This window comes from Zootoca vivipara, chromosome 5 (assembly GCF_963506605.1).
Source record: "Zootoca vivipara chromosome 5, rZooViv1.1, whole genome shotgun sequence".
Taxonomy (NCBI): Eukaryota; Metazoa; Chordata; class Lepidosauria; order Squamata; family Lacertidae; genus Zootoca; species Zootoca vivipara.
Genome location: NC_083280.1, coordinates 69,161,854 through 69,187,242, shown reverse-complemented (window position 1 = coordinate 69,187,242; position 25,389 = coordinate 69,161,854). Strand labels below are relative to the sequence as shown.

At 41.9% G+C, this 25,389-nt stretch overlaps 1 protein-coding gene across 2 annotated transcripts in view; it reads right to left on the bottom strand.

Annotated features, from left to right (window-relative positions):
- The window catches only part of MICU1 (mitochondrial calcium uptake 1), a 136,816-nt gene that overhangs the window by 21,607 nt on the left and 89,820 nt on the right, over positions 1–25,389 (bottom strand). For both annotated transcript variants that reach the window (XM_060274896.1, XM_035138592.2), the window contains 2 exons: positions 10,581–10,718; positions 2,359–2,467 (listed from right to left, as the gene is read on the bottom strand). In XM_060274896.1, the coding sequence (XP_060130879.1) occupies positions 2,359–2,467; positions 10,581–10,718 (247 nt within the window). The remainder of the gene's footprint in view (positions 1–2,358; positions 2,468–10,580; positions 10,719–25,389) is intronic.

Sequence of the window (25,389 nt, the reverse complement as noted above, 5' to 3'; positions counted from 1 at the left end):
ATGGATTACCAAAAGTATTTTGATGGATAAAGTTTTCTGAATGGTTGCTATTCCGCTGATAGAAATTATACCTTGAAGGTATACTTACCTACCTAGACTTACACATCATCCCATTCCTACAGTCTTCTCCCCCCCCCCCCATGGTGGGGGCAAATGTCAGGTATGGTTCAAGGACGGAAATGGGAAGCAGGCAATAGCACTTTATACTACTCACTTCCCACCCACGCATTTCGATTTATAACATTTCTAAATCTTTACAAACAGAGTATGCTACCTTGGGGGCTGGGTGGAAGAATGATTTATATGGCACACACAGATTGTGTTTAATGATCAAATAAAAGGTACTGTTTCAATAATCAGAAAATCTATTTATAATTGAACACATTACTCGGGGGGCGGGATATTAGCTTCTTTCGTTATTTAGGTATTTGTGCAAGAAACAGCAAGCATAGCCTTTTCTTAATTTAATGGAACTACAGTACTGACTTGTTTGGGAGATCCCATTTATAACCTTAGGTAAATGTACCATGTCATCAAACTGAGAAGATCTTGCCTGTATAATGATATTATTAATCACCATCAGAGGCTAACTGTCCAGTATACTGAATATCAATTAATATTGCCTTTGCAAAACTGCACCCAAATCCAACTTACTTCTTCACAAGCTTCAGTTTTTCTTTGTTACGCCCACATCCACTGACAATATGGAACACTCACACAGAATTGGGACAGTGTAAAATATTGATGTTTACATCAGTAGGAAGTATGCAAATACTGTTTTTTTATATTATTTATATCCACTCCGTTTCTAGTTCTCTCTCTCTCTCTCTCTCTCTCTCTCTCTCTCTCTCTCTCTCTCTCTCTCTCTCTCTCCGTCTGAAAATCTTGTAGCAACTTTTGGAAAGTTTAGGAAATCTACTGCAGCATAATTTAGCGCAGAGAACAAAATTGTGCAGTGAAATTTAAGTTGATCTGCTGCAAATGAAATCACTTATTCATGAACTCTATTGCAAACATTGTCTGTATTTGCTATGCTAATATGTGCTGGATGGGAAATCGGGACGCTCTACATTTTGTAACCAGTGCTGCAACAAAAATGGCAACTCCTCTGCAAATGGGAATCCAGCAAATCCACAGAGCACTGGGAGAGAAGCATATGAGCATGTGGCTCCCCAAGTCATAACATGGTCATAACCTCCAGGTATAGGGTGGTATATAAATTCAATAAATAAATAAACAAACAATAAAATAACCATATTGTCTCCCGATTGTCTGGAGATGCCAAGGGTCAAGTTGGAGCCAAGCCAATCACCCAAATTTAAGAGGTTACAAACTATGGTGAGCGTCAAGATGCTTTGTCAAAACATCCTTAACGTGGACTGCAATATAACAAATTGTGCAAACATGCTTCTCACTACGCAATTCATGTGGTACAGTCCTTCCTAGAGTGTACCACTTTAGACTGCAGTGGCTGTCTCTAACTTCCTCTCTCTGTGAACAAAGCACCAAGAGGTGAGTTTCAATTAATGTTGCACAACAGAGGAATCCAATACAGTCGTACTTTGGATCTTGAGCAACTTGCAATACAAATATTTTGCGTCCCGAATGCTGCAAACCCAGAAGTTTTGTAAACTTTGGAACCCAAACATCCGTCGCGACTTCCGCAGCTTCTGATTGGCTGCAGGAGCTTCCTGCAGCCAATCGGAAGCCGCACCTTGGTTTCGAAACCATTTAGGAAATCGAACAGACTACCGGAACAGATTCCGTTCGACTTCCAAGGTACCACTGTACAACAGTTGTGCTAGTTGAATCTCATTGTGCAACACACTCTTGCACAACAACATCCTGCTGGTACAAAACATGTCAGCAGAATAAGTAACTTTAGTGCTACATTGGATGCAACCTAATCCAGGAAAACCTTTTTCAAAATCAGCATTTTGTATTGGTACAATAAAATATCTTGAATTCCAAAAGAAGAGCTCATTTTTCACCCCAAACCATCTTTGAATGTTACCCTTCCTAAAAGAGAGCTCCTGGCATATACAGTACAAATTAGCACAGCAACAAAATGCTTTCCATATAAACTCTTTCCCTGATGTGCTGTTTCTCTACAAGCAAGGAACATCAGTACTATGTCACCTCCAGCTGGGAGAGCTGGTAGATCAGACTAGTTGGCCTGCAAGGGCTAATGTTCTGCCAGCCTTTAAAAAAATATGTATCTAATAATGATTTCATGAGTCTTCAATACACTAAATATCCCAAATATTGTCATTTAAAGAAGGTGTGGTGATGTGAACATGCACACCTGGCCTCCCTCTTAAAGAAAATACAACATCAGGGGCATAAAATGTTCCATACCTTTATCAAGAGATGCTCCAGCCATGTGATAAAAGCTTAAAGCTGTATCCACATCATTTATATTTTTCAGGAACGTGAAGAAGTTCTCGACCTCCTCAAATGTCAGACCCTGCAATGGGAATGAATTTGCTTTCAGTCTAGGACTTGAACAAAGAGAGAAAGGATAGTGAAAATGCAAGGTGTTTTAATTATCACCATAACCCCCGCTTTTTTGTGTGCCCAAGGGGCTGTGGGAACTTTGAGAAAACATGGGAGGCTCAATGCGATGCGTACTTACTTGTAAATCAGTCCTATTTCCTTTAATGGCTTGTACCTTAAAAACTGCAGCCTTAAATATGTGTGGAATGATGATTCCCGTGGAAAGTGTCATCACAACCAGCACAAAACAATCATGCTAAATGCCGTGTTTAGGCTCCCCAAAAACCTTGCCTGCTCCAAAGGAGGGGGAAAAAATAAGGCATTCTCTAGCAGCACAAAATGAAAACAACTTTGATTATTTTTGCTTCTCTTAAGATGAAGTGTCGCTGTAACCTTCCTCATGTGGAAAGCAAGGCTTCACTGACAAGAGGTATGTAGGCTTATAGCACCGCAAGAACTCAATGGGATGCTTCTATTGCCCTTTTGACAAAGTGTGGCCTCAACTGCACAGGCTGCCTCTGCCAGGGCAGTGAAGAGGGTGGGTTTCTCTTAGCATTTGATGGTGGGGAAGACTAGATGGGTCCTTCCAGCTCCACGATTCTATCAGGCATAACTGAATTAGAGGGAATAAATGGCTTGGATGATAGGAGGGGCTACCATAAAAATAAATCTAGTGAGCCGTGAAAGGGAGAGGATGAACTTCCAACATTTCTTCCAAAATGTTCTCACTGTCACTTTCTCTCGCAGGTAACACAAATTCAGTCACATCAATTGGCTGGAATATATGAGGTGAGATGGATGAGTGGTTTTGGCAGCGTTTCCTGGGACCCAGGAGATCAACAGAAGGGAGTGCTGGGCAATCTTTGCTGCTTTAAACTGTAACACTGGGTCTTGAATCAAGTTTAGAAAGGCAGCTTTTTTCTTCTCCCCTTCAAACTTATTCAGATACAGAGCAAGAAAAGGATGCCACAGGGCAAGTTCAGGGAATCAGTGAGGAGAGAAAAGGCTTTTGCCAGGAACGTTACCCCTGCCTGCATGCCTGATACCAAAAACGTGCAGCCTGAAAAGCAGGATACTGCTGCTAACTGATCATAAATAAAACTAGGCCAACTGATGAACTTGTCTGAAATGCTATTTAACTGAATAGAATGTCAATGAGAATTGTAATGGACATCACAGGTTTAAATGTGTTTTCCTAGTAAAACCTTTTTACTGTAAGGTATCATGCACTGTGGGTTAAACCACAGAGTCTAGGGCTTGCCGATCAGAAGGTCGGCGGTTTGAATCCCCATGACGGGGTGAGCTCCCATTGCTCGGTCCCAGCTCCTGCCAACCTATAGCAGTTTGAAAGCACATCAAAGTGCAAGTAGATAAATAGGTACCACTACAGCAGGAAGGTAAACGGCGTATCTGTGTGCTGCTCTGGTTCACCAGAAGTGGCTTTGTCATGCTGGCCACATGACCTGGAAGCTGTACGCCGGCTCCCTCGGCCAATAACGCGAGATGAGCGCTGCAACCCTAGAGTCGGTTACGACTGGACCTAATGGTCAGGGGTCCCTTTACCTTTTTATCATGCACCTTCTGCTTTTGAACTCTTCAATATTGATTTTAGCAGTGTTAATTGCTTCACCCATTTATGGCATTTAAGTTTTGTTTTTACTTCGTTGTAAAGAGCTTTGATAGGGGTGGTAAATAATATTGTAATTTCCCAGACATGGGCCTCAGAAACAGAAGCAATAAATGCTTTTTCCCCAAGCTGGTCCCATCCCTACTATATTACTTCAGAAGAGGGAATTTGCTGGTCTAAAGCAGCAAACACAAAAAGCATAATTAAGATACAAACTGGTAGGAAGAGGAAAGGCTTCCAACCCCAATTGGCTTAAGGAGAACTAAATAAAAAACAGATGCTTAATAGTAAAGGTGGCTTTTTTTCAGCAGGACGTCCCATGGGAACCAAAATCTGCTCAGGAGGTTTCCCTAACCACTTCAAGCAATTTTGAAAGTTGGGGGTGGCAGGGGAAAGGAGAAGAGTGGAGGAATTACGGTGCATGAGTGGAGCTACAACATTGGATACAACTAGTATCAGGAATTTATGTTTGCCACCAACTGTCTAGTTCTGTCCATGGGTAGCTTTCAGGACTAAAACAACACAGCCCCAGTCAATGGAGTGTATTCTGCCTATACTTTTTAGTACCTCAACAACACAGTGGAGAAATTTTCTTGCACAAAATAATAAAAAAGCCACAATTCCCGGTCATCTGATGAATGTACCGGCTTCCATGCTGGTAAACAAACTCTCCAATTCATGGCACCAATGTGTCCATGGCTGCCATTTTATGCTGGTGACAGAAAGATAAAGCAGTCTTTCTTTACTAATCCCCCCCTTAAATGAAGGATCTGAACCAAAGAAGGCTTATCCTGGTTACAAACAAGCATTTTGTACACGGACATCCAAGGCAGGCAGATAACAAAACTAATTTTTGCAATGGCAACCAAATCCAGACAATGAGCTGGAAAGACAAGAATTGGATGTGAGCAAGCACTATCTGTGATGGATGGCAGCTCTAATTTAATTAGTTACTGCATAACTCTGCAAAAAAGCTGTCAAACGTTTGCTGTCTGGTGGTAAACACAACTGGCTACACTTGCAACTCCTGTATCCGCTCTAAAGTCCTTCCTAAAGAACACTTTGCTCCAGGGGTTACTAATAAAGTGGCCTTCCAGGGTACAGCCTTGAGCATTTAATATCTGTTCTTCAGTCTCAGATGCAATGCAATTTATAAAGAGCTTTCTTGTTAAAACAGCACATTTTGATCATTGCGACGCTTGGGGACAACAAAGAGGTTGAGGTGCATTAAGATGTGCTAAATGCATGGATTGTGTGGCCATCTCTGTGATGCCAAGTGAAAAAAAAAAGTTTGTTCTTCTTAAAGTCATGTTGCTTTTCTCTCTCCTTTAATGAGAAAAGGGACTTGACCACTTACTTCCCCCCTTTTTTTTAATAATCTATTTTTATTAATTTTCCAATTAAAACACGATTATATCACATTCATTATTTCAAATTATACAAATACATATCAATTAAACCGAATATTATGCCAAATCATATAATATTTTCTGGAGTTCCCATGCTTCAAAAATTTGGGGATTCCTCGCACCCGTCTACTGCCGTCTTTTTCTAAAGTCCAAATCTTCACTCAAAATCCAAAATAATCCCGATCTTTCCCCACCAGTCACTAAAATATTTTCTTCTTTCATCCGATTTTTTCACAGCTGCTGAAATAAGTATCAAACGAGAGTTCACATATATTCTTCTCCTGTGTGAGTTTTAATCGTCCTGCCCCCCCCCCATATATCTTCTGTCTGGAATGTCCTGTTGCGTCAGCATTTCAACACGGAGCAGCGCCATCTTAAAAAGCTTAGATCACTTTCGCTTTCTTAAGCTTTTTATTTTTTAAACCAACGATCTTTGTAAAATTTACAGCTTTTCCAGGCAAAGAAACAGCAGTCACATTATGCATAGACTCTTGATAAGTTTGTGGCTCTTCTTGCCCTGTAGCTGAACTTAGCTTCAGATCGCTGTTCAAATTCAAAGTGCGTCACAACCATAAATCCACCGAACGCATTCCAGGGACTCCGACCGTCCAGTTATTGACCACTTACTTCCCCAGCCCCACACCTTCACATGTCAATTCCACCTCTTCCTCACATACACAATTCAGTGTTACCGTACTTTTCCGTCTATAAGACGTCCCCATGTATAAGACGCCCCCTATTTTGGGGGGCTCAAACTTAAGAAAATGGGGGAGGGCCGCCCAGAGTTGTTGAGCTTTTTGGGGGGAGAGTTGACCAGAGTTGTTGAGCAATTTTTTTGGGGGAATCCCGAACCTAATATCACTCACCCAACTTGCAAACGCTAACAACCGCAAGCGACACAAGCCAAAATGCCGAAGCGGCAGCCATCCAAACCAGCCCTTGCCAATAACCCACCCATTTCACAAAGCAGCAGCCAATACAAAGCAGCCCTTGCAGTAGACACCATCCACCCACCCAATCGCTAGATCCTGCTCGCAGATGCAACCAATCGCCCGTCCCCTCTCTGCACTACCCATGTACCGGTATAAGACGACCCCTCCTTTATACTTTATTTTGGAGTAAAAACCCCTCATCTAATACATGGAAAAGTATGGTATATCAACATTAATCAAACATACCTCGAAACCCAGGGACACAGAAAGCAAGCCATGGTTAACATCAGTCAGGTGTTAATACCTAACCATCATAAAGAGGTAGAGGAGATGTGGATTCAAGAAGGGAGAGGTCCTCTTAGCTAGCGTTGGAAAACCTGTGGCCCTCCAAATATTGCCCCTGGCTATTGGTCATGCCAGCTTGGGCATCCTTACTCTTAATGGCCAAACTAGCATCATGACTGCAATGGTCCTGCAGGCACTAACATAGTCACATATGTTACAAAAAATATCCCATGAGAAAGAAGCAGGGAAAAAAACCTAAAAGACTGGAAGAAAGTGAGAAATGTATTTCCTACTTTGCAAAATAGGCACACAATTGCCCCAATGACTGAAGTATTATTTAGGGAGAAGAGGAGTTATATACAAACAGAGGAGAGCATTTCCTGACACAAAGCAAACAAAGGAAAAGACACTTTAAGTGACTTTAAGGCTCTGGCTAATCCAGAGACAGAAACATTAATAGTGGAGATGGCTTTCCAGGTATTAGCTGATAATGAATGAAATCACACATGTCTTCATCGTTAAAAGCAAACGGGACCTCTTGGCAGTCCTGAAAAAAATAATGCAATAATTGCTCAAAAGGACACAGTCCTTCCTACAAACTATTAATGAACCACTGTTCCAGACAAGTGCCTGGAATTGGAGTATTACTGGAGCAATATTTTATTGACGCCATAAAGCTAAATGGACCTTCTGAAGAACTGAAGTCATCACTGATACTGAGACTCTACCAAACAGTCAGGATGGTTAACCCCAGTTTAGAGAGGCACATTTTGTCTTGGAGGCTCCCTTGCAAAAACCATTCAGGCTTAGAGATGCTGGGAAGAATATATTTCAGGCATCATTAGCCTCCACTAGTTTTACAGGATGATCCCAAGGCGACTTTGCTAGTATCTGACTCAGTTTAGTAAAATGCAGCTTGCACTGGCAGAATCCTTCAGGCAACGGAGTCATAGCCCAAGTTATTTTAACGAGGCCCCAATAAAACCCTGTTTTGCAAAAGGCTTTGGCATGCTTGCTTATGTCATGTTTTCCCACAAACAACTTTGATGTGAAACTCTGTATGTTATGATTAGAAGAACGTAGGTTAATCTACAGGGGAGTGCATTAATTTGCAGAGTAGGTGTGCTTTTGTGTGCAGTTAGCTAACACATGTCCTGCTGAACAGCCAGGGGTTTCCAATCTGTGATCCAGAGGTCCCACACTGTGGGAGGAGGAGACTTTGCAATGCTGGAAAAAGTTTCCCTGAAAAGTCTTGCCTAACATTGCAGGGGAGACTTGGGTATATTCTGAGTGCTCTCAGTGGATGATAGTAAGACCCAATATTAACTTGAGTTGGTATCTTAGTCTTAGACTATACCCCAGATTCCTTTGCAGCATGCAAAAAATCCTTGGAATAAACTCTGGGCATCCTCAGCAGACATGCTGGTGTAGAAAGGATAGCCTGGAGCAAAGAAGTTCGAAAACCATTGTCTTGGACTAAATCCCAACCTTCTGTTTCTCTCTCATAGGCTGCATTATTATTTTTTATTTTGCTTTTTTTCTGGGAGTGAGCCCCACTGAAAACAGGGTGACTTACTCTTGAATGAACGGGAATAGATTTGCTCTGTTAACAAATTAAGTATTTATGTCAATGACTTCATCGATTCAGCTGCTTTCGAGCTTCTCTCCCTAATCTCTTTGGCTTGAAACCTGCACCAAGTCTCTCACTCCCTGCCGTGGTTTTTCTCTTTATCTTGTCTCCAGGAACCGCTCAGACTTTCCACTAAAGAAATTCCCCTTATTGACCATTAGTTTGTCACTTTCAGTACTGCACACTCTCCGTCTTCCCCTCACACCAACTCTACCTTTTGCTCCTTCTATGACCTGCAGTCTATCATTGCAATGGCTTTCTTTGAAACACTGTTCCTTTTTTTATGGCCATTTTCAACTATGTATTCTCAACTCTGATTTGTTTGTCCCACAGTCCCATCCAACTGTTTGCTCCAGTAATCTCCAGCTCCAGTTTCCCTCTGAACTCACTATCCCTGTTCACACTCTTGAGTTGCTGAGCCCCTTCGGAGGCAGTAAACATATCAGTCAAACTTCATTCCATTAAAAAGTCCATTATCTCTTCTCTGGCCAAACACCATCACTACGTCCCCCCCCCCCCCAGGAAAACCCATTCATTCCAATAATCCTCAGAGCTTTGTCTCTACCTTTTATACTCTACCAAAGTCTACTCCTTCCTCTCCCCCATCTTTGGACTAAGACTTCATCACTACTCCAATTCAAAAAAAATGAAAGCTCTCCAAATTTTCTTGCCTCTGCCACAAATTTTTGAGGTGCCTTGTGGCGCTGTGGTCTAAACTACTGAGCCTCTTGGGCTTGCCATTCGAAGGTTGGCGGTTCGAATCCCCACGACTGGGTGAGCTCCCGTTGCTCGGTCCCAGCTCCTGCCAACCTAGCAGTTCGAAAGCACGCCCAAAAGTGCAAGTAGATATATAGGAAAATTAAGAAATAGAAAAAGAAGAAATGGCTTTTCAATGCAGAAACAGAGGTTCTTAATCAGCTCCAGCGGGAAAGTAAATGGCGTTGCTGTGCGCTGCTCTGGTTTCGCCAGAAGCGGCTTAGGCATGCTGGCTGCATGACCTGGAAAAACTGTCTGCGGACAAACGTCAGCTCCCTCGGCCAGTAAAGTGAGATGGGCACCGCTACCCCAGAGTAAGACTGTCAGGGGTCCTTTATCTTTTTACTATTGCTAGGCCTCAAACCGACCCCTTGAATCTTCACATGGGAATAATATTTACTTGGCTTGAAGGCACACTAAGCCAAACCATGGTTTAGCATGAATGTGCAAGCTCCTAGGGAAGAGATTGTGACTACTTTGCTCCTCCACAGTTGTTTTGTTGTCATGCCAGGCTTAACTATCCTAGGGCTTGGATTCAGGATTGTCAGCTGTCCAAATCCAGTCTCATGGTTCAGCTCTCTCCATTTACTCATGAGACGTAAATAAGGTTTGTTCTTCGTTTATAGGTTGCGGTTCGTTTGGGAGAAGCTAAGCTAGGTTCAGACGAGGTGACCTCAGTGTGGCGCAGCAGAAAAAAATTACTGGGGAGGTGAGCAGCAGCTACAATCTGCTCCCTCGGGGGGGGGGGATGGTTGCACTGGCCAGCTCCCCATCTTGATATATTCTCTACTTGGAATTGGATTACAGCAATGGAAAAATAAGAAATGGCTTTTCAATGCAGAGACAGAGGTTCTTAATCAGTTTTCATTTTGGTTTAATTGTTACGTGCAGAGATAGTTAATCAGAAAAGGAGCGCTACAGGTCTTCTAAGGAACTGTCAAGCCATTCTTGGGCTGCCATAACTGAGTACTTTCATTAGCAGATTAAAATATGTCCTTTCACTTTTAAGTGTTTTTATTCAAGGTCTCTCAGCGTGCATTTAACTTCTGCAACAGCTCCAACCTCGTCCCCCCCTCAAAATTATGAGCCTACTTTCCATAATTTATTTTCCCCACATAAGTTCATAATATATAAATGACAAATTACCCAGTCAAAATGGATAATTAATTCAAGGTCAAGCCAGTTAACTCGGGCAAAAAAAAAGGAACACAGGGGCATAACACTATGCAGAAGTATGAGCTTTGAAAGCCAACATGTTTGTAACCCCTCCGTATATCCCCCCCCCAACTGTATGGCCACATTTTCTTCTTGCTGCGTATGACCAAACAGTGGTGATCTATACGATTATCCCTATCAGACATGCCAGCCCACAATCCAGCCAAACATTATTTGCGCTCACAAGAAGTCACAGCCTATCTCCGTTTCACTGCCCAAAGGCTACTCACTTCTCCATCCTGGAAATGCTTCCTGAGTTGTTTCAGCATGAGAGTGAGCTTTTTCGATTGCACTCCGCTATAAGCCAGAAGCATGCTGCCAAACTGGCGCTCTGTGATCCGGCCATTTACTGGATCGTGCCTTTCAAACTGGAACAGAAAAGGAACAACACCGATTTGTCAGTTTTATGCATCAATAAGCCACAACTTTTTGTGTCCTTTCATGATTAAAAAAAAGGCATTAATTTTTGCTGCAGCAGTAGTGGAGATAAGTCTTGACATTTCACAATAGCACTCTACATTTCTCAATTAGCCCTGGAAAAGAATAATTCCCTTCACAATTCCCAGTAGCCATGTTAAAATGCTGATTTCCACTTTATATCCAGGTTTTCTAATGGGGGGGGTCTCCATTAGGTCTTGATTAGCCTGGCATATGCAAGTAATTGTTTTCTTCTAGCGTCTTGTATTTTTCAGGACGTAAAGCATTATTTTATTAGATACCACCACAAAGGTTTTCAAAGACGGTTTGCTTGGCTTCTAATGGGTGTACATGGTTTTATAATCGGTTTTGGTTTCTAAATGAATCCAAAATTTTCATTCATGCTAAAAATGTGAAGAGTATATTTCCTTCACCATTAAATACATTATACATAACAAGCCTGAAAAACATGGCATTCTACACATTGATGTGTACGGGGTAGTCAGACTGCTTTGAACTAGAAGTGCTGGGATAAAGAGATGGCAATTCCTTCAAGGCATCTTTCTTCAAAAGGAATAAGTCAGAAAGACTTGGTCACATTTTTCAGATGTCACAGCCAAACATGCTGTGAGCTCCTCAGTGTTCCATTCTGAGTATTCAACCAGCACACTGATTCCCTTTTTGACTGCCTGGCCCATGGCAAGCATAGTTTGCTGTGAGATCTGAAGCAGGTAAACAATGGGTGTTATTAATCACAATTTCTTTCCAAACCAGAATTTTGGGTGTGTGTTTTTCTTTTGTATATTCTGTTGTTGTAAATCACCTTGAGTATAGGAATATAGAAAGGTGTGAATACATAGTAAAAGTGAAATAAAAAAAATGAAATGAAGAATCTAAAACCTATTTAAAACTGGCTTCCCAAGTATTGCTAATATAGTATAATATGGTATAGTTTGCCTAATCTGGATGTCCTGCTTGCTGCAGCTCAGGAAGTGGAGAAGGGAACGTACGCATGTTCAGTGCTTCCAATACTCAAATATTTTGGCTATAACACCTGAACATGAACCTCAGGATAAATAGAGGCATTTACTTCATCATGCGAAAGGCTGGACTAGATGAATCCCAAGCAGGAATTAAGATTGCCGGAAGAAATATCAACAACCTCAGATATGCAGATGACACAACCTTGATGGCAGAAAGCGAGGAGGAATTAAAGAACCTTTTAATGAGGGTGAAAGAGGAGAGCGCAAAATATGGTCTGAAGCTCAACATCAAAAAAACCAAGATCATGGCCACTGGTCCCATCACCTCCTGGCAAATAGAAGGGGAAGAAATGGAGGCAGTGAGAGATTTTACTTTCTTGGGCTCCTTGATCACTGCAGATGGTGACAGCAGTCACGAGATTAAAAGACGCCTGCTTCTTGGGAGAAAAGCAATGACAAACCTAGACAGCATCTTAAAAAGCAGAGACATCACCTTGCCGACAAAGGTCCGTATAGTTAAAGCTATGGTTTTCCCAGTAGTGATGTATGGAAGTGAGAGCTGGACCATAAAGAAGGCTGATCGCCGAAGAATTGATGCTTTTGAATTATGGTGCTGGAGGAGACTCTTGAGAGTCCCATGGACTGCTAGAAGATCAAACCTATCAATTCTTAAGGAAATCAGCCCTGAGTGCTCCCTGGAAGGACAGATCGTGAAGCTGAGGCTCCAATACTTTGGCCACCTCATGAGAAGAGAAGAATCCTTGGAAAAGACCCTGATGTTGGGAAAGATTGAGGGCACTAGGAGAAGGGGACGACAGAGGACAAGATGGTTGGACAGTGTTCTCGAAGCTACGAACATGAGTTTGACCAAACTACGGGAGGCAGTGCAAGACAGGAGTGCCTGGCGTGCTATGGTCCATGGGGTCACGAAGAGTCGGACACGACTAAACGACTAAACAACAACAACAACAACTTCTAAGCACACTATTGTAGGGACCAAGTGTTTCACATTGATCCAAATAAGGGCAATGATAGGTGCATGTTTTTGTGGGAATGCTGGAGGAAGAATGCAAGGAATGTACAGAGGACAAAGCTCCCATCTGTTCAAGCTGTTTTCTACCACATGCATCAGGTGAATGAGCCCCAGGCTCACATGTATTCTCAGTCCCAGGCTAATAAATTCATATTTACTTGGACAGCTCACTGAACACACATACTTCGACCGACAGTGGAACACAGAAAGCAGACCTTGCGAAATCCCAAGTACTGATGAACTGGGCACTGTGTGATTTCCAGTCATATGGAGACAGAAAGGTAAGGATTCCTATTAGGTCAAGACTCGTTTCCCTCCAAGGCTGGGTCAGGGCCAGTGCAAGTGCAAGACATTTTGCTGACTGAGGCAGAAAGCAAATCCCCAGGTCAGGGTGTACAGTACAGTACTCATGGCTGCCCAGGTTATTTCAGCAATTGAGATAGAAAAGTCCTCAGGGGCCTCTCCATGGGAGCTAAAATGAAACTATCATAAATTAAGTAACTTGTTAAGAAATAATTTGTTGTCCTTTTTATGACTTCCTAATCAACTGCCTCACTCTGTTAAATTGTAGGGAGGCAGAAACAGGAGTGGGTACAGCCTCATTGTACTGTAATGTCTGGAGTTACCCTAGATATTTTTCTAACCCACTGTCATTAAGGAACAAATATATACAATGAGTGGCTGTGTGGTATGTTAAAGATAAACGTAAAGGTACCCCTGACCATTAGGTCCAGTCATGGATGACTCTGGGGTTGCGGCGCTAATCTCGCATTATTGGCCAAGGGAGCCGGCATACAGCTTCCAGGTCATGTGGCCAGCATGACTAAGCCACTTCTGGCGAACCAGAGCAGTGCACGGAAACGCCGTTTACCTTCCCGCCAGAGCGGTACCTATTTATATACTTGCACTTGACGTGCTTTTGAACTGCTAGGTTGGCAGGAGCAGGGACCGAGCAATGGGAGCTCACCCTGTCGCGGGGATTCCAACCGCCAATCTTCCGATCGACAAGCCCTAGGCTCTGTGGTGAGAGGGTGGGAAAGAGTAATACCCCTCCACACCCTCTCACTATATATAAGCATCTGGTGACTTCTGTTTCAGTGTATCTGAACTAGTGTGCATGCACACGAAAGCTTATACCAATGACAAACTTAGTTGGTCTCTAAGGTGCTATTGAAAGGATTTTGTTTGTTTGTTTCTACTTCTGACATTGGTTGCCATATATCTGGATTTTCCCAGACTTTTCAGCAATTTCCGACTGGGCACCGTTTCCGACAACCAAATCCCAGCTATGTCTAGGAAATTCAGGATGTATGGCAACCCTATTGTATATTGACATTTTCACACAAATTATGAAATAACCTGTTACTATACAGCACCTTTCCCCAATAACAAGAGCACCTTGCTCAGAGGTTACCTGTTTTCATGTACTTGACACAGAAACTCATTCTGTCTTAGTTTCCAATGCCACTCATTTTAAAGTGCGGCTCTTGAATGCTATACAGATGAAAGATTAAGAGATATTCGAGGACTGCTTCCTCCCATGCCATCCTGCCCGTTCTCTAAGATTAGGAGAAGAAGCCCTTCTCTGTAAACCACCTAGAGTGAAAAGTGAAAGGGATGCTTGACAATGGTAACAAGAGATAGGGCCTTCTCAGTGGTTGTGCATCAATACTATGAAATAGCTTGCCTCACAAAGTACACATGGCACTCTCTCTGGCTGTGTCCCCTCCACCCCCCGCGGCTGGCTGGTAAAGACACTGTTATTCCAGAAGGCTTTTGCATGCTAAGGTTTATCTGTGAAGATTATTACTATCTGTAATCTCTGCCACTGTTGCTCTGAAATGCATTTTTAATGTGTATTTTCTGTACCCTTGTTCACACACTTTTTTTGTTTCTTAAATCATATTTGTTGTATGCTACCCCGAGTGCATACATGGATGCTAGAAGGGTGGAATAGAAATTTTTACATACCGTAAATATTTTCAAAGCAATCTATTAGGGCCACTCACCTTCCCCAATTTACAATATGAACAGACCAAGTGCCAAGTATCAGAACTCATAAATTTACACAAAGCAACACAGCCTTTTAAATCATTTTCATAGGTGTATGTAAACACAAACACCAAGCGTTGGTTTATTACGTTTAAATCCCACAGCCACATGGGAACAATTAAACAAAAACTGCTCCCAGAGTATTTTTTTTTAAAAAAAGAACTTTTAAAAAGAGAGAGAGAAGGACATCCATCACAACCATCTGCAGTCACAATGAGCTGCAGGATAATGCGACCATTAGTGCCTGAAGAGCAATAACTGTGTCCTAGACTAGCCTATAAAAGAAGACACAATCACTCTAAGTAAGTCTTAAAGTAAACTATAAAACGAAATAATACAATCCAAAGCATAAAGTTTTCGCCATTGGTATTCACGCAGTCCCTTCAGAAAACTCGCCAATGGAGACACAAGCCACAGAAATATAACAAGTCCAGTGCTAACCTGACAAACTGCTCTTCAAAAAGATCTCTGCCTTCATGCTGTTAGAACCTCTCTGGAATACTGCTGTATCATTTGGACAGAACTGCGTAATAACCCAAACTCGCTCAAGCAGATGCCATTTGTCACTCGATCTGACAGCATTTAAGGTTTTCTCAATTTCACAGAGGTTCGCCAGAAACTCAAGAGCAAGTGCACTGCTGTGCTCATCAAAACAGAGGAGGGCTGCAGTAAGCATGCTACATTTATGGCTTACGTAACTGGCAACCCCAATGCACTCTGTTTTGGCATAAAAATACATCAACTGTTCTCTATACTTGACAGGAGAAAGCCAGAAAATCCCTTGGCGGTCGCCATGGATCAGAATTCTCTGGATGTGTAGAAAGATGGCTCTTTTTTTAACCACATGCCTACAGCTTGATAGGGCAGGTTAGCATTGATGTTTCAAGAGAGAAATCTGGGATTTAAGAGTTCAGCTGACTCTTCTTGTGCTGCTGCATGAAGAAAGGCAATGCTTTGGAGTTACCCCCAAGTGAATAAAGAGGCCTGGATTCCAAATAAATAAATAAAACAGTATTCCCCAGCACTCCTAACTGAGCTCTGTTGCAGGGACAGAAGAACTGCCTCAGGCTGTGTCTACCTGAACTCTCCACTCCTGCCATTCTGGCTCCAGCACAGAAAGCTCCTTCAGATGATGTGTTTATTCAACATCCATCCAGATTTGCTTGCACAAAGCTTACAAAGCACTGCCTATATGGAATGCTGTTCAGATCCATTTATACTGCAATAAGCCTGCATTCTGGTTTGCTAGCAGTGTGTTCACATATCTTCCCGTTAATCATTTGTTCATCTCACACTTTTCAACGCAGTTCCCCATCACTTCCCAAGCCTCAAAATGCCCATATTTTTTTTTTAGTGCTAGGGCAAAATAGCAATTAAATTTGATTTATTTATAAAAGTATCTCTATGCCATCATAACATAAAATATCAGAGTAGTGGTGTACAACCACAAAATATATTTTAAAAACCATTAATCCACTTTAAATGTGCAAACTTTTGGGGGGGTTAATCCCTTCTGCAAAATACTGAGTCTTAGAGGCACTGCAAGTGAAAGGGTTGCAAGGTACCGTTGAAGCATTCTTCAGGTGGTGTAATGGGTCAATACACCTGGCTGATAACCAGAAGGTTGATGGTTCAAGCCCACCCAGGGATGGATGTGGACAGGATTCCTGCATTGCAGGGGGTTGGACTAGATGACCCTCAAGGTCCCTTCCTACTCTGTGATCTGTGATTCCTCAGGAATAATACACAGGGTGCTGGTCAAGATCCTATGCAGAGACCAGCATGACAACTTCACAAGGCATCAAAGCAGGATACTACTTAAATTAGGCGGCAGAGTTACAGTTTCAGTGGTACAGTACATGCTTTGTTTGCAGAAGTTCCTAAGTTCAATCATTCATGTAAAGATTCTCAGGTAAGAGGGCTGGGAAGGACTCTTGCCTGAGACCTTGGAGAGCTGCTGTACTGACAGCAGCAGTCTTGATGTGGTGTAAGTCATCTTCATACAATTCCGCAGTTGGTGGAATACCGGCATTCAACAAGGTAAGAAAGACGTCATTTCCCCAGTACAGTACAATTGTGCCTGTGCCTTTAAGCTCAGAGTTACCCCTGGTTGAGACAAAAGTGTAAGCTGGCAGAGGGAGGGAGGTGGTAGAGTGGGTGAGATAATGCAGTAGCAGACTTGCATAGACTATTGCCCTTCAGATGGGCAAATCTGTGCCAGTGGGACAAAAGAAACTTTTTTAACCCCCTGCAATGCCGGAATCTCAGCATAGATTCATAGAGTTGGAAGGGACCTGCCAGAATCTTAGGAATCTTATGTTATGTACCGTCATCTGTCACAGACAACTGGTGAATTCCTTTGAGGTCTCACCCAGCCACAAACAGTTGGGCGAGGTGGAAGCTCAAGCTTTCAAAGGCTACTTCACACAAAGGTCCTTCCCTGTGGCAAATTGCATTAATTCCACACATCATCACATGTGATGAATGCACAGTGAATCTCTCTCTCTCTCTCTCTCTCTCTCTCTCTCTCTCTCTCTCTCTCTCTCTCTCTCTCTCTCTCTCTCTCTCTCTCTCTCTCTCCACCTTCCCCCTTTTACCTAAGTACCCCAAAGAAGACATACAGTACTTGCGTTCTACACATGGGACAATTTATATACAGATTCACACTGTGTGAGGCATGACTCTTGTGTGAAGCGGTCCTTAAGGTTGCAATCTTAAGCTTATTAGGGATGGAGATCCATTGGACTTGGCGGAGGGGATCTACTTCTGAGTAAATAGGCTTAGGATCATGGCGCAAACAGAACACTAGAAATTTGAGCCAAGGAGAAGCCATGAAACAAAGAGGAGTAGCCCATAATCGGTTTCACACACATAAACATTTTTAAAATACAGATTGAAAGGAGAGCTATTTGAAGTTCAAAATTAATCTAGCGGAACACAATGCTTCAATACGCTGAATGCAAATACTTCATAAAAGCACTTAAATATGTAATAAAAATGGCTAGTTATATAGTTTCCCCAAGGAAAGGGCTCCTCTGTGAATAATCAAACCCAATTTATTTTCTGAGGTAGTATTTCTTTTTTCATTTATCTTCTTTCTTTTTAGCAGTGCCCTTGTAGGCAGGTAACACTCTCTCTCTCTCTCTCTCTCTCTCTCTCTCTCTCTCTCTCTCTCTCTCTCTCTCTCTCTTTTGCCCTGAGATCAAACCTCCTTTGAGACTTTAAAGAATAAAATGTAGAGACCAGGGACAATCTCTTTTCACTAAAAGTCTCCCCACCACTACTGAATAAGAAACATTAAGGAGCTTTCTAATTTTGCACAAGATAATGGTGATGAGCCAAGGCTACCTATAGTAAAAACAATATAATAAAAATGATTTTTCAATGTAGCTTTTGTCCTTTTCTCAAATGCTTATCAGCCAATGCGCAAGGACACTGAAGAAAAGAGAGAGAAAAATGACAAGCTGGAACTCAATGTCTCCTCTTTTTATACACCAACATAGTTTCTCTCAGACTTCTGATTGGTGAGGAAACTTTCCCTGAATTAAATCTGAAAGCACACTAAACTATAAGAGTCATTGCTTAGACTGGAAGGAGGCCACCCCACAGAATCAACTCATGCAGAGACACAATAGGCAGCTTTCTCCAAGGACAGGGCATTCCATTTTAATCACTCCTGGTGAAGAAATGGGTGACAACCATACCCAACACAGGGGTGCAAAAGAGTGGCTCAACCCCAACAGGAGGTTGATTGCAAGGAGGCAAGGTCGGAAGGAAGGAATCAATTAAGTAGCTATGGCTTGCAAGATATAAAATGGAACCACACTGCTGGAGATGACCTGCATATACACAAGTACAAACCTGCCCCAAAGTTACTATAGGTCAGAGATTCTGGTTCCCTACATGTGTGTATATGTGTGGCTTTTTGCTGTTGCTTTAGTTGAACAACTGGGAATCCCTTGCAAATTTACTGGAATACACTGTTCCACACAACCTTGAAAATATTAGCTCTGAGGTAATGTGACGGTAAACCTGTGTCACTTTGTTGTTTGCCACATTAGGATCCCTTAGGAGGGCAGAATAGATATCAAACAACACTGAAAACCATTCACCAATCTGTCTTCTGTGCCCCCCCGCCCCCCGCTGAAAAGGTACAGCAAGCTGCCCGGGAGCCAGCAATTATTTAAATTTCTCGTGACATTCTTCCAATTCCAGCACTGACTTGGGGAATGGCTGAACCAGGCCCGCAAAACCCCGCAAAGACTGTCAGCAAACCCAAGGAAAAAGATTTATCATTTGTCCTTTGCTCCTGTTCGTCTATCTCCAAGGAACGGAGACTGGCATCCATTTAGAGCCCCGCTTGCAAGCACATGTTGCTTAAGAAAACATAAGCTATTTCACTGTAAAGACATGTTCAAAATAATAATCCTGGAAGCTTGCTCGTGTCAGAGGAAGTGGGCCTTGAAGAGGTGGAAAAAGAGTACAGGCAAAAACACTAAGGATGATGGATTCGATTTAGATGTACGAGCATCAGCATTTTTGAACATCTCCTGCCTGCTCTGATCATTATAAAACAGCAAAATCAGGGAAAGCTCTTCATAGCTGGGACCAGAACTACCCTATAAAGCAAAATAGTTCTGCCCCAATAGCTCCTGTTTCAATTGAGAACAACAGAATTTCCAGGAGACTGGCTGCAGCGAGAAGATGAAACCCAGCATAGCACTGTGGGAATGACATTTAATTTACTTTATACTCTGTAATGTCAATAAAAAGCAAGGGGAAATAAGTGGGGGTGGGCAAGACGCCATCTTGAGCAAAGCAACGCAGCCTGGAAAGGCATTAAGCTGGCAGTTGCAATTCTGGGCTTTGCAGAGCTCAAAAAACAGATGAAAGTTCTGGAGCCAGGCAATGCAAAGCAACAGGATGTCCCAAGGATGCTCATGGCAGGCATTTCGAAGCAATCAGTTTGTCTGGTGGCAGAAGGGGGAAGCCTCAAAGCGATTGTCTAAGACAGACCGGGTGGGGTGGGGTGTTATTATTTCCAGCTGGACAGTGATGCCAGAGAGCAAAGATTAAGAAAGAGTTTCCCCGGGGCTTCCTGTTTCCGGCAGTGAGAACTGGCTGACTCCCATACGATCGGACCTCAGCCATGCCAGAAATTTAGGGCTGATATGAGGGTAATTAGCCCTGGCAGACTCCCCAGGGTGGGGGAGGACTTTCTTGTAGTTTGTCCGAGATTGTCAGCTTGCATCAAGGCGCAAGTAGCAGGACGCTGGGTCCCAGAGCACAACACGGCTGGCACTCTCCGAAGCCACTCTCATAGCCGGAAATATCTGTTTGATAAAATAATTAGATTTGGACAATAAACATAGTCTGGACCAAAGAAGACTGGAAAAAAAAACCCTGCAGAATTGTACAGCCCCTGGTGTTCAAGCTCGGACTTCAAAGAGATTCTCATCATGGTGTTTGGATTACGGAGGTGATCGGTACGTTCTTCTTTTCTTCTCAATACCTACAATTGTTTTTCTACGCCAAGCCTCATTAAGAAACCTAATTTTTTTTTTAAAAGTACAGATGGACTCCTATTTATAATTGAGTATTCAATTGCGCAGCTTTACTTAGACTTGAAAGACTTTATAAAGATAAAAAAAGAAGCAAGATGGCACTTGTTAATATGATGCAGCACATAAGAATAGAGTTCCTCCCTTTTTAGAGGGAAGTGGGAGATGCTTGCTGGCTGACTTTGTAGTGACTTGGGACAATAATTTGGGATAACATACAGTGCATCTGTTTGCAGAATTTCTTCATTATGAGCGAGAGAGAAGGCAAAATGGTTGTCTAGCAGCCCCCCTTCTAGGGCCCAGGAGGGGGGGATTGTGTGGTCTCTGAAAGCTGATTGATCGCCAAATGACTTATATCTGTGGAATACAGTTCATTTACATTGCAGTATTGCGGGCAGTATGCTTAACATCAAATGACAGGCTTGGACAACAGCCCTGATTGGAATAACTTAACAACATGGGAGTTGCTGCGTCATTGAACTCTAAACAATAGACTTGGACAACAGCCCGGATTGGAAGATTGGAATGAAGTCAGGAAAAGCTGCGCTGGCAAATACACAGTTGGAAAAATACATATTTACAAATAAAGCTGTATTCGATGGATGAAAGGATATACGATTTCTGACATGATTGAAAATTGCATAGCCAGGGACAGAGAACTTTAAAGTATTAAGATCGGAAAGTGGAAAATATGAGAACAACAAAAAGAAGGCAGGAACGAAGATATTGGAGATATACTTCAAGAGGTCCAGACTATGGGGAGCCCAGAAAAATTAATAATTAATAATTAGGACTGTAATTTGGTTTTTTATTTTTATTTTAGTTTACTGTTTTTAATTGGATTATGATTACGGATATGTTAATTGGCTGTTTTATTGGAAAATGAATAAAAATGATTTTAAAAAAAGAAAAAGAAAAAGAAAGAGTTTCCCAATAAAGCCACTGCTTGGTATTTCACAGGTATTCATGGATATAGGAAAAGGATGCATTGGACGTGACAGGAGATAGGAACAATAAATCAATGTTTGTTGCATGAAGACAAAGAGCTGGAAATGCAAAAGGTTGCATCCAACCAACTTGTCCTGTTTGTGCTTCTGCAATGGAACCTCCCCTCCCTCCCCTGGGTGTCCTCTTAACCCTTTGGAGAAGATTTGCAAGTCCATGCACACATGTAACATCTTGGTTGGATGCAACACAAACAGGTTTGCAGCTTTCCAGGCGGGGAATTGATAATATGAATGTGATGTGAACCCCTTGAGTGGGACTGCTATGGCCCTGAATGGAAGCATAACATTACTTAAATAAATATAAAACAGAAGTTCCGCCATGCTCCCTATATGCTACTTTGTACACATCTCCCACTTCCCCATACTTCAAGAACCTTTCATAGCATAGGCAAATTCATTGCCACCCATCCCTCCCTGTTTTGGGAAGATGTCATTGGCCTGAAGCATGAGATGCAGAGATCCAGAGTGCCTTCAAACAGTGCAGCCGCCTGCCCCCCCGCTTTCCAATCGGGAAGTTGCAGAAGACCCTAAATGAACATAGGAACTTTCCCTATCTAAACCTAGTCACAACACTGCTCTATCTAACTCAGTGCTGTTTCCTTTGATTGACAGCAACTCAAGTCTTGTGCAAAGGCTTGTTCATGCCTCGTTACCCAAGATTCTTTAATGGAACACTGCAGAATGAACAAGGGGTGTTGTGTTCTTGTGCTGCTGGCAGGCTTCCAGGAGAAATGTGGTTGGCCACTGTGGCAAACCGGGTGCTGAACCAGTTGGACCCTTGGTCTGATCCAGAAGCTCTTAACATGGGATGTTATGCCTACAAAGCATGCAGTTTACCACTAAGCTACAGCTCCTGGCCAACATTTTCTAACTTGCAGACCTGCTGTGCTCAACTCCTGCTGCTGCCAATTGCATGTGCTTTTCGACAGCTCCCAGTTTTGATTGTATCGGCACGGGAATGGCTTTTGACAGAAGACCGTTTAGATGCTTTCGAAAAGTAAAAGATGTCAGTGCAAAACATTAACAAAACACAGATTTCTCTTTTTGAAAAGCTAATATTTAAGATTATTCAATAAATGAGTAATTATTTAAAATTTAATTTAAATATTTTTTATTTTAATAACATTTAAATAAAAATAAAAATAGTTCTTTAACATCTATTTTGCTTCAACCATGTGCAATTTGCCATACAGAACACAAAGAAGGTAGTGCCATATAGAACATCTACAAGGTGTAAAAACAGAACTATGAGCTGAATGAGAAGCAGTGAGGACAAAATAAGAGAGCTAACTGGTAGCAAAGGTAGTGAAGCTGGGTGGAGATCCAGTGAAAGGTTGTCTCAAAAACGAAAAGAAAAAAAGTTTGGAAGAGGGCAAGGGAAATAATTTGTCATAAATCCTTGGTTACCTCCAACATTTCCATCTCTTTTCCTAACTCCTAAAGAGCCCTTTAAAAATAATAATGGGCAGTAATAGGGTTAGAAAGTATGTCTCCTGAAGATAGCAAGATCTTCATGGATGCCAGGTGTTTGAGGGATATTTCTGACCTGCTACTGACCTTGCAAATATGCTGCAGTCTGGAACGGAATGATAGGATTAATAGCAGCCTCTGGCAGTTTCCAACACCTTAATGAGCAATTAAAAAGGTTATGTAAAGAAGCACTGCACCTTTAGCTTTCAAGTCATGCATGAAAGTAACTTAGTCTGCAAGAAGTAATCCGGGGCCACCCCCACCCCCCCTTTTTTTATCTGCAGGCTTCTTCTCCTGCAACCCTGGTTAGAGAAGGAGGGCAAGAAGTTTCTAGGAATGGGAAGTAGCAGTAAGTGAAGATGATAAAGAAAGAAAACAGAGTACTTCTGAAACTGCAATTCATAAACTTAGCAGCACCTATGAGACCATCGGAAACAAGATCAAGAAGTGATTCATGACTTAACCTTACTTTCTATTACTGCTACACAGGGATAATTGACCAGAAGCCTTGTAAGTATTCCTTCAGCTGCCCAATTGGATATAAGAAAAGTTGGTGAAGGGAATTGTGGCTGTGGCAACTGTTGGTTTTGGAGATGGGTTTAAGCTGTGATCATCCAAATTGAACAAATGTATCTCTGCTAATTAAGCCAGGATATGAAAGGGTATTTGGTTCACATACACAGTTTCTTCATTCCTCCTTTAGTGGCACAAGCAATCAAACCAGGAAGTCTCTAATCAACCACAGTTTCCTGTGTCCTCCGAACCAGGAAGTGATGGTTACCAGTTTCCGGCCAGGCAAGGATACTAAATCAATTTAAAACTGTGGATTAATATGCTGTCTTTTTCTGAAGCTGCTAACCATAGTTTCCTGGTTCAGGGAAAACTATGACTTGCCAGCTTAACTGCTTGTGCTACAAAAGGAGTGAAAGTGCTGTGTACATGAGCAAAAGACTCTTTCGTATATCGGCTTAATAAGCATAGAATAAGGCCAATGTAGCTTAATTCTTTCTCTCCATTACACATTATTCATTGTCAAAAAATATGCCAATACAGTGGAACCTCGGTTTATGAACACCTCGGTTTACGAATTTTCAGTTTATGAATGCCGCAGACCCATCTGGAACGGATTAATTCACTTTCCATTACTTTCAATGGGAAAGTTCGCTTCAGTTTATGAACGCTTCAGTTTATGAACAGACTTCTGGAACCAATTACACCCATGCTTCGGGTTAAGTACGCTTCAGGTTGAGTACTCCGCGGACCCATCTGGAACGGATTAATCCACTTTCCATTACTTTCAATGGGAAAGTTCGCTTCAGTTTATAAATGCTTCAGACTTCCGGAACCAATTGTGTTCATAAACCGAGGTACCACTGTATATGAAGAAAATACACCAAATTGATGGTTTTAAGAAATGCATCTACAGAAGGAAAATGTCACATGGGAACAGACTGCATCTATGTTTCTTAGAATATATGTGTTTGGTAGAACCAGAGAGGATGCTCAGAACATCTGTCTGCTATGAACAGACTTCCGGAACCAATTGTGTTCATAAACCGAGGTACCACTGTATATGAAGAAAATACACCAAATTGATGGTTTTAAGAAATGCATCTACAGAAGGAAAATGTCACATGGGAACAGACTGCATCTATGTTTCTTAGAATATATGTGTTTGGTAAAACCAGAGAGGATGCTCAGAACATCTGTCTGCTGTGATCTACTGCGAAATGACCATCGAAAATGGAAATTGGCTACTTAGCTCTACTTGTTTACATAATTTTCTGCTTTGTTAACCTACCGAACAACTGTAAAATGCAACATGGTCATTATTATTTAAATTTGTATACTTCCTTTCATCCTAGGATCCCAGGGTCGTTCACAACAGAAATATTCACAACTGCCTGGCAGTTTAAGTGATCAATGAAAGTTGTTGGTTCTACATGAATCCACTTGGACAGTTAGCATGATGGAGGCACTTTGAGAAACAATAACTATCCAGCCTAAACCCACATTTGGATTTAGACTTTCTCATTTTGCAGAGCAGAAAGATATACGTTGGCTCAACAAAAAACAGAAAAGAATCACTGCAGATACATTCCTCCGCTATCTTTTCTTTCAGTTGCAAACACTAAGCTCTTTTGTGAGGAAGGGCAGGATAGAAATGAATGAATGAAATGTGTTCATTTATTCATAGAATGAATAAATTTTAAAAGTAAAAAAATGACATCATAATAATTTTCTCATCCAAGGTCAGTTTTCTAACATATTCACTGAATTGTTATTCATTGAAACAACGCCACAGACACATTAAATACTGTTCATGTGTATAGTAACTTGAGATTTATTGTGGCTTTCATTGCAACACTTGGGCCATTTCACTATTCTCTCATTTCTCTTGTGATGGGGACGCAGTCAAGATTTATATGCATTAATTATTGATGCGTCCGGGCATCTCATCTAACAAGAAGTTTAACTTTCCAGGCTCAAAGCTTGCATAGCTCAATTATGATTTG